This window comes from Papaver somniferum, chromosome 5, assembly GCF_003573695.1.
Source record: "Papaver somniferum cultivar HN1 chromosome 5, ASM357369v1, whole genome shotgun sequence".
Lineage (NCBI taxonomy): Eukaryota > Viridiplantae > Streptophyta > Magnoliopsida > Ranunculales > Papaveraceae > Papaver > Papaver somniferum.
In genome coordinates, this window is record NC_039362.1 from 156084836 (window position 1) to 156095727 (window position 10892).

At 35.4% G+C, this 10892-nt stretch overlaps 1 protein-coding gene across 1 annotated transcript; it reads right to left on the reverse strand.

Annotated features, from left to right (window-relative positions):
- Positions 1-872: 872 nt before the first annotated feature.
- On the reverse strand, positions 873-4933 carry LOC113283314 (E3 ubiquitin protein ligase DRIP2-like). Its single transcript, XM_026532531.1, has 8 exons — positions 4698-4933; positions 4393-4612; positions 3139-3232; positions 2699-3011; positions 2129-2574; positions 1987-2037; positions 1721-1793; positions 873-1406 (listed from the first exon to the last, which is right to left on the reverse strand). The coding sequence occupies exons 2-8, from the start codon at positions 4505-4507 to the stop codon at positions 1233-1235; spliced, it is 1266 nt and encodes a 421-aa protein (XP_026388316.1). The 5' UTR covers positions 4508-4612; positions 4698-4933; the 3' UTR covers positions 873-1232.
- Between the last annotated feature and the right edge of the window lie 5959 nt (positions 4934-10892).

Here is a 10892-nt window from a genome sequence, read left to right on the forward strand (position 1 = left end):
AATGCGAGAGTATGTTAAAGTTAGAAATATGGTGTACAACATCACCCACAAGCTCCTCTTAGGATAAAACTGAGTAATCCGATAATATTTATACTTATGTCATCGTTAAAAGTTTGCATACTAACATATGAGAATTCATTGAATTTCAGCTGGAACATTTCAAGGGGCTATGGAGAATTCGAATGGGGAAACTAAGTTCATTCACCACAAAGAATATACGACGTTGCACCGACGTGCTCGGAGGTTTCATTGACGAATATTTGATGTGTCAAATTCTAGAATATCCATACTGAATCCTATATATGTAATGCGTTAATTTTCTAAACTATGTAATGAATATTTTGTTTCTGAAAGTAAAGTATAATCGGATTATGTGGGCATACATAAACACCGATTCCAATAATCGGTTTATGTGAGTTTTGAAAAACCCGATTCTAGGTTTACTTCGTCATTTAAAAGAAACTCAAATCAGAATCGGTTTACAACTACACTAACATCAACCGATTCTGGATCGAGTTTAAAAAAAAAAACTTCAAGTTTTGATGATGAATTAACGGTAGTTGATTCAAAATTAACTTGATTAAACATAATTTAATCACCCAAATTATCACTAATTAATCAGGAGTAGTTTTTCCATTTAGTAAAATAGTTGGATAAGGGATTATCCATTTTACTTCGAAATATTCTTTGTCTCGTAGTCTTAGGCCCAAAATAATCACACTAGGCCCCAAATTAGCCAGGCTAAACCAACTCACGTGTCACTAGCGCTAGTATCTCCAAATTCTTTTATATATTTTTTTTTTGAAAGGAAAGAAATGCTTTAACCGAAACAGTACAAGCACACAGCAGACGTTCTCAAGAAGAAAAGAAACACAGTACAAGCAGGCAACTGACATTCTCAACAAGAAAAGAAAAGCAAAGAATAGACACATTACATATAAGACAACATTCGAACTAAACAAATTTAGCAGAAAATGATCTGCATAAATGAGGAATACATGATTCACCTTGAAGAACTAAAGACGCCTAGAAACTGACAAATACTATTATTATTTCCGGATGTGAAGATCTATACGATGATATTATTCCCAATAAAATTGATTGTGTGAGCCTCAGAAAGACAACTGAATTTGTAGTCCCTTGTTGAAGTAGAATTTTCATCTTATCCTGGTTACTAATAACTCATTTTGTTAGAAGTCTTTAAAGTGATGTTACGAGGATCTCTGGAGTATTTAAGAGGGCAAAACTTTCCGTGAATATGCTAACACCATCACAAAATCCTCGGCAGAGGTTCCAATTGATACTGGATTTCTTTGAGATGCTGTAGACGTCTTTAGCCACAAATCGATCAAGTTGTGCAATTGTAAATGGGGAAGAACTGGTTGACCTTGACAACGTATCTCCACCTATTGACAAATTATAAAAATGAGTAAATATAACATTGAATTTTTCATATATTTTCAGGCATCTAATGAGTAAATCTACTGACCAAGTTTCTTCTCATCTTACCTCATTTTAAACTTCTTTTAGCAAATGGGACTTGGCAAATTATTGAGCTAATTAAAGTTACCTCCAGCTTATAAATAATGTTCAACCGTAGGATTAACAAGATAGTGGTCATTGATGATACAGTTATGAATGACTAGTTTCAATAATTAGTGCCTTTTGTGAACGTAACCTGAACTTGCAAACTTTGTATAAAAGAGAAGGACTAACTTACCATGGATTCACTTGTAAGATCAAGCTTCTTCATGAGATACTTTTGGATGCACGAAACAGGTATACTACCATCTCTGAGACAAAGAAAGAAGTAACTTAGTCATATTTTCTGACAGAGAAGGTTTTAGTAAGTTTTATTGAACATATACAACGGAAAAGATACTGAGAAACAAATTAATAGCTAATGGAAGCAAAGTATATGTTTCGCATGTGCCAATTAATAAGGTAAATACAGCAACGAAAAATTAATTAAATAAAAAGACTCACTGTATACGCAAGTAGCATGCGGATATTTGTGGCAACGGGGCAGCTCCTTCCCTGGAAGCATCATAGAATGAGATATGACTAGTTCAAGATTCTGAATCCATGCAAAAAACAAATTGGAAGAAAGCAAAGAATGGTTTCTTACTGATCATCAGAAGCTACTAATGTGAACCAGATCGGACTAGTTCTTCTGTCACGTCTAAGACCCTCAACATTAATAATGGTTGGAGCTGTAACATGATCCCTCTCAGATAAGGCAGACCTTTTCCTGATCTTATGCAATTTTCTAGGTTTCTCATGCTCTGAAGCAGTAGAGCTACTACCCTTCTCATCATCCTGGACTGCCGATTTGCTCAAAGTATCCCTGACTTTGGTTTTAGGAAAACGAACTTCAAAACTCGAGTCATTGGCTGGTTCGAACTTGACAACAGACCCTTGTATAGTGAACTTATGAGACTTTGTTGTATTTGCAGCTTCAAAAAAGCAGTTTAAGGGTTTCCAAAGATGGATTTTTGATACTCCCGATTCAATATCATTTTCTTGATCTTTATTAGGTGCTTGATGGTTAGACGGTTCTGCAGAGGAGGAAGCCTGTAATCATAATACAGTTAAACATAGATTAAGAGACGGTGAGTAATTTAAATGAAAGGTATGTCTGCAGACAAAAAAAATTAAGAATCACAACAACGAACAAAGAAATTACGACCGATTTTACCTGCCTTCTATTTTGAGCGATCTTGCTCAGCGTTTCGGGTAAGCTTGTGGTTTCATGATAATCTTCCAGAGACCCTTTGCCCTTTTTAACCAGTTCTGCAGTGTCACCAGCTGCCTTTTTACCAACCCCTCTTGTTCTTTTTCCTGTTAAGGTGGTAAGCGTTGATACTCGAGGAGTACTTAATGATGAAAGTGATCTCTCCTTTCTTCTTACTGGCAATGGAATTGTCGGAGGAGTGGCTCCAGGTGCTTTGACCTTTCTTCTTTTGAAGGGAAAGATTTTGGCCCTTAGATCTTGTAAATTGTGGTCTGGTCTGTAGATTAAACGATCAAAAAAAATTGCTTCTATTAGAGAGACAGGGGTAAACTCACCAAAAATGTTATTTTCTCAACATCTAACGTGAAAAACTGCAAGCAAAACATAAAGAAGAGGGGTTTTACCTAAGCTTCTCCTCTGGAGCAGTACCCAGATAAATATTGCACACTGGGCAGTAATCTTCATCTGTCAGCTTCTTATAGATGCACTTCCTACAAACTGATTATATGATGAATTCAAAAGTGAGCGAAGTTCAGGAAAATGAAGTAGAAAAAAATCATGTGGTAGGATAGATAGATAAATTATTACCGCGAACACAAAATTACGAGAGTAACTGAACTAACAAACTAAGTCAACCAACATGAATCAAGCACTAATCGCAAGTAACAGAAATTCTTCAAATACTTTGAATAAAATTTGTAAGTCAATTCCAAAAAGCTGATCAAACACACAAAAGTGAATACGTGCTGTCCTGTCATGTATAAATTATGGCTCTGACTAACAAACCATAGAGATACCGGTAATGAGGACTCCAACAGAAAGGACATAGGAAGATTGTTGAGAAGAGAAAAGGCCCAAATTAAGTGCTGGCATTGAACATAATTAAACAGAAGAAACCTTTCCTGTTGAAATATCACCAATTGGGAAAATTAATAAGAAAAATTATTCACTCCTTAGAACCCGATACTTAACCGGACACTATAAGCCTTCCAATAAAATTCACATCTCTTCTCTGATCAAATTCTTGAACAAAACTTTACAGTAGTCACTTCTACATCACCCGAAAAACAACAAATAAGACCCGGTTCCCCGACTAACCAAAGGATGGCCAAAACTAAGGAAACCAAAACTGTCTGTCACCCCTTGATTCCATCAGAAAACTCTCTACCATTGTTGTTTTCCAATTCCACAGATAGGGATAGCAACTCAAATAGCACAAATGTACGATCCAAATACAATCACTTAACTTGTATCCCTTTCAGTCCTACACATACAAGTAAGCTGATGCTCTAAAGTCATTAAATCTAATTTAGGAAAACACAAAAAATTGGTCATCTTACAAATGATTCACTGTTGCAACGCATGAACCCCAAATTAAGAAGCCATTAAATAAGTCAAACATACATTGTTTCCCTAAACCAATTTTCATATGAAGAACTCCAACTCCCCTGATTTCAATTTCTTCTCTAGTTAAAAAGGAACGTAGTACGGAACATAATGAATCAGATCGTTAAAAAACAAAAACCCAAATCATAAAAATGGAAACCCAAATCACATAATAGCGTAATACACACAATCAAGATCAAGAGAGGTGCAAACTTTGAAGATCCCAAACGAAAATATATAACGTAAAACAATAGAATTGGAAGAAAACTCACATGTATGAAGACACTCAGATACAGTAGTAGCCTCTTTCAGTAACTTACTGCAAAGAGGACATGTCATGCAAGCCGCAAGCGTTTCCTTACGAACTTTCAGAACTCCAGTCATCATTTCAACTCCAAAATTACAAGAACAGCACAGATTTATGATACTACCATACAGTGCATGTTAGCAGTACACACGCGCAACATGAGATTTGCATCTCCCTCTCCGCAACTGCATTCAGCAAAGAAAACAAATGAGGCTTAAGAAGATAGCTGCAGTGACATGGCAGTCAAAAAGCCTGAAGTAATTGACATACTTTGAATCTTGGTGGTCTAGTGAGATGTATTGAGTATCAATCTGTAAAAGTAGAACAAAAAAATGAAGTTCGATTGAAGATGTGAATTTTAACGAAGGGTTTCGAATAAGTTGAGAAATTACGACGTGGGTTTCTCTTGGAATTGGATGAATGTATGATTTTGATGATCTATTGAAGGTTCAAAATAGAGACAAGATTTTAATATTCGAAGACGTAAATCTTCTTCGTAAGAAAAATAAGAACGAAACGAGTTTTTTGAGAGCTTAATTTGTCGTTGTTTTATATGAGTAAAAGAGTCGGAGATAAACTGGGCCGTTGGGGAGATTCGATTAGCAAATCCCAACGCAGTAGAAGTCTAAAGTGAAAACTATGCTCAAACCCATTTTTGAGATTCTTCCCATCCCGAAATCCACGGGCGCAAAAATTCATGTGCGCATCCATTCTATAGAAGAAAATTTCTCCTGAACCCATAATTATAAAATGATGCTTTCGTTTTTTTTTCTTCTCTTCTTCCTTCGGTTTTTTTTCTTCTTCCTCCCCGATGATAATAACTCTTCTTCTCTGGCAGCAGTGAAGAGAGAAATTCTTGATTACACTCTTGTTCCATTTGGTTTTGGTTTAATAGTTTCCTCTGTATCTACAGATTTTGAGAACCACCGTAGATCTAGCTGGAGATCGCTCATCTGCAGAAAATTTAACGTAATCATTGAGTTAGAGATGTTCGAAGTTGTTTGTTTCTCCAAGTATCAATTAGATATGATATATTGGCAATCGTTGATTCAAGCTTACTACCTCAAATAAAAAAAATCCATGATATTTGTTGTCGGGTTTGGCGGTGACTGGTAGAGAAAATCAAGATGGACTGAAGAGTAGGTGGTCGAGGCTGATAATGGAGATGATGGCTTTGATGGTAGCTGTTGTTGGTCGAATAAAAGAAATTGAAAAACTCAAATGATTCTTATTTTGGCAGAGATGAGTATTGCCCGTAATCATTGAATTAGAGATGTTCTAAGTTGTTTAACCTATTAACCTATCCATATCTTCTCTCCGATAGGCGAAAACTTGAAGCTTCTATTGGTGTCGATGGACGTGTCTCCAGACTAGAATTCTTATTAAATGAACATCTGAATTCAAAAGTAAGGTGAAATATTTAATATATACGAAGGTTAGAAAAATGGCCGGCTCTAATGAAAGAGTGCCAAGTGTTGGTGTCTAAACCAATACTGACTTGTTCTATCCGACATCTTTACTGGAAAAAAATTCATAACACACTTTTAATTGTACTGAAAACGATTAAGAAAATTCATAGCACACTTTTAATTGTATGATGAGGCAAAATATAAAGATTTTGATCTGGATCGTATTAGTTTAGAGCCAGCTGAAAGGAGTTTACTAATTCCGTTGTTTGAATTTGTGTATGTGACGTTTTTGTTTTATTTGTGTTGTCCTTTATAACCATTAAGCCGATTGGTTCATCATATGGTATAAGCGAATATCTTTGTTTTTCCTCCCAGCTGGATATTATTGGATGGAAATGCAATTAGTCATGAATAATTTGTTATACAACTATGAAAATGGATGCATAACCGGTTATGCATCTATAAAATTTGTTACATAACTTGTTATGCAGTCCAGAAATCGGTTACATAACTTGTTATGCAGTAACTTTTTTGTTATTATCAAAACCAACAAAAACAAAGACTGCATAACTTGTCATGCACCTACAATAATATCTGCATAACCTGTTATGCATCCGAAAATATGGCTGCGTAATGCATTATGCATCGAGAAAATAGATGCATAATGCATTATGCATCGATTTTTTATGTAGTTACGCACTAATACAATGGCTACATAACTTGTTATAGATGCATAACTTTGTTATGCATAGGCATAATTTGTTATGCAGTGGAGAAAATGGTTGCATAATTCGTTATGCGTTTGCAGAATGTGTTATGCATCTTTTTTGGTGGGTGCATAATGGTTGTGTATCAAGTTTTCGAAATTTTTGCCTAAAATGATGATCACCTCCGAATTTTTCGTGAAAAACAAAAATTTGATACTCTTGTTTGTACTCGTTGCGTAGCTCTCTTAAAAAGATTTCCAACGATATAAAATTTGTAAAATTCCAAGGAGCGGCTTTTTAAATATGTTATATCCAAGTTGCATTGCCAATTATACCCCTGATGCATAACCCATCATGCCGATGCATAATCCGTCATGCAGACATTTTTAATAACTTCATATAATTATGGGTGTCACGGAACTAAAAATTAATTGTGGGTCTGACAATGAGAATATTATTTTTTTGGGCATGCGCCTAATTTTCCCAAGTCTAAAACCTCTTTCTGTCCTCTCGGTTAATTTACAGGCGGTTAGGGCAAGTTCTGCGGGACTTGCCAAAAGTCTCAATTTGAGAAGCCAAAGTGAATTGGCATGTGGAAATCTCCACTGCGAAAAAAGATCCCAACGGCGGCGTATGAAGTAAAGATTGTGTCGGGCGGTAAAAATTGTGTCGCCTGGTAGCACAATCTTTGCCGGATATATTTTTGAGTTGTGTGGTAATTAGGGTTGTACGTGGTAACGGTTATTCACCTAACCGATTAGAACAAAACCAAACCTAACCATCTACTAATGGTTGATTTTGGTTTAAAAAGATGAAAACCGACGGTAATAGTTTTGGTTTTGGATTGATATAAAAACCAAGACGAATACCAACGGTAAAATCGATTAGCACTTTGATGTAATTAATATCAATTATTAGATTTATCTTAATTAACTATATATATTTAAACAATAAATGTCTATATTTAATTTTACTTAATTTTAATATGTAACTAAAATTTAATCTTTCATTTTATTTTTACATTTGTATTTGCTTATTTTAACTTTCAGTTACATGAAACTGGCAAAATAATGGTAAAACTGAAACCGGATGTAGAACCGAAATTCAATGGTAAAACTAAAAACCAAAACCGACCGTATACACCCCTAGTGGTAATTGTATCTCCAAACCTATGTAACTTGCTCTATTTTTTTATTTGATAAACGAACTATTTTAGTCATATAAATTATGGTTACAAGGGAAATAGGGTTTTAATATGAGACTAGCTCTTACAGAAAAGATGTTTCCTTGTTACTAGATAAGTGGTCTGTGGAGAAAGACTTACAGTGTTTGTATTGCTGACCTGGCATCTGGATCATGATTCGACGCAAGTCAAATGTCAAACTTTTTTCTTTTTAGTTTGAATCAGTTATGACTCGCGACCGGATTCATACATAATCTTTGAATTGAACCCTTTGAGTTAGGGAATAAATTGTCCCTGACTCGTGGGGCCAAACCACTGACTCGCATATTTTTGAGTAAGTTGAGTCAAATCTGACTCGACAAACAAACATATTGAATCAGATCCAAACGCTATATGTGATTTAAGTTAGATCCATACGAGTCAGATCCAAATAAAATAAAAATGATGTTAATCTCTTTAACTCTAGCTTCTTTTTCTAACCTATCAACTACAAGTAAAGAAGTTCTTTGCCTAAACCGAAAATAAACAAACTGACGACTAATAAAAAAAGATTTAAATTCTTCCATATCTGACTGAGCTCTCCATGACAGACACGAAAGAATCTTAACAGCACAATTTATGATTATGACTAAGTTTTGACAGTCATTTTGGATTAAACACGAACAAAGTTTCCAATCTTTAATCCAATTAAAAGAATCAGTAACCACTCGAGCTTCCACATCTAAGGAGTTAGATGCCTAACTTGATCCTACTCTGCAATGTTAAATGTTACATGTAGAATTCGAAAAATAATAGAAAAGCTCATTAAAAAATTATTTTATTAGAAGTATGCATCAAAGATCAATTTCCAGTCATACTGGATATTAAAATGATAAAAAAAAAACTCATTAAAAAATTATTTTCTAAGAAGTATACATCAAAGATCAATTTTCAGTCATATTGGATATTAATGAAAATGATTGGATTTATACTGGTCTCCATCTGAATTGGTCACACTACATAGAGCTTTGGAATTCCTTGGTAATTTTGTTAACATGATATCCAGGACTTGGCATAACATTCTTAAAGACAACAATATTTATGTGTTTCTAAATATTCAAAATCCTAAAATGATATTTTATCAATAACAGTTTTAGTAATATTATGATTCATGCAATGATCAAACCATTCACATTTTTCATTATTCTAGTTTAAATTCAAGACACATGTTAGAGAAAAAGCAAACCAAACCGACCTGGAAAAATTATAATTAACAAAAAAATATATTTTATCTTCAGGAATATCATTATTGTACATAGGACAGAAAGATATACAATTCTTATTATTAACAGACATTCTTTTCTCAAGAGGCAGAACTTTAGACACCATTTTCCAACAGAAAAATATTAAAATATTAATTATAGGGATGCAATTCAAGTTTCACGGTTGTTTCCAGAATCACCTGCAGTATCATTTCTAGTGTAGCTAGTTAGAAAAAAGTAAACTGACTTAGTAGTAAGTTCATCAGTATCGTTGAATTTCCATTTAATTCTATCTTCTAAATTTAAGCTAGGAATAAACATCTAATTTTGGAAACATAATCATTTATGTATTTCTGAATAGTAGTTGTACTCCAAGAACCATTACTATCTAAAAGATCACAAACCTTCGTATGAATGTTATTATCAATAATCTAAACAAAGAGTAATTCTATTTTATCAGGTAGCCACTAATCACCCCATATATTTATACTGGCACCATTATTTACTTACCGGATGTAGCTAGGGGATAAGATGATCTGATTTCTAATATAATAATATTTATGTTTACGGATTTTTGCAAGATGTGTATGGTAGGCTTCCAAAAGGTCCTAAAAATTATCCCCGGCCAAAAACTTGGTGGGCCCGGAGATATGTAAAAAAATGAGCGCAATAAAAACGGGGGCCTACAGTAATACCGCAAGTGCACGGTCGTCGGTTGTAGCTCGTGCAAGTACGGGTCGATCCACAGAGATCGGGTGTGTTTCGGAAGTGTTTTAGCTATTTGGGTTCCTAGATTTGCCTTGGGCTTAGAAGCCCTTTGGAAGTGTTGGGCTTAATGTACTATTGGGTTTGTTCACAATAAAATGAACTGAGCTTGGGCTCAGTTGGTCTTTGAAAAGCAAATTGGGCTTTGGCCTTAAAGTGAGTTCAGGTTTTTGGGTTAAGCCCACAATTAATTGAATTGGGCTTTAGCTCTAACCTATCAATACACTAGGTTTTGGCCTTAATGAAATTTGGGCTTAGGTCTTAAACAAATAGGCTTTGGTTAAGCCCACAAATGACTGAACTGGGCTTCAGTTTGAAATGAGCCTTGGGGATGAAATGTATTGGGCTTAGCTATTGAACTAGGCCTTTGCTTGGCTGCAGGAGTAGCAAGAACTGGACTTGGCTTGGCAGCAACAGCTGCAGAGGAAAGCATCAGTGGCAAGACTGCACAGCAGAAGAAGTGGCAGCAGAGTGGAGCTGCAGCAGGTGTAGCAAGACTGCACAAGCAGGACAAAGGTAACAGCAACAGCAAAGGGAAGGCAGCAGCAGCTGCAGCTGCACTGCAGCTACACAGCAAGGGTAGCAGGTGCAGGAGAAAAAAGGCAATGTAGCACAAGTAACAGAATGTACAAGTAATGGTAAGAAAACAGCAAACAACAGCAGAGGCAGGGCAAAAATAAGAGCAACAGCAACTGCAGAGCAAAAGCAACAGCAGCTGCAACAGAGTTGCAGCAGCAGCTGCAGACAATTGCAAGGCAAGTGACAACAAAGCAAATAGCAGCCAAAGAGTGAACAGAAGTAAATGAAAATTAAACAGTGAACAAAGCACAAAGGCAAAACAAAATGACACAAAGGCAGTTAGCCTAAGGCAGGGGAAGATGGTTAAACATGGAGCTAAACTAAGGCATTCTTTTAGAGTGGGAAGAGAGCTAGCTTGCTCATTGTCACTAGTGAGCACTAGTTTCTCCCCACTACTCAATTAACACTATGCAGCAAAGGTTTAGTCTAACACTCCATTATTTCACAGTTATCACAAACTTGACACTAAGCTAAACATGACATTAACAGTGACAAAACAGTGAGTCTATCATATAAACAAGAACAACACAACTGTGAACAGAGCACATGTAACAGGCAATGATTTAAAACATGGAACAATG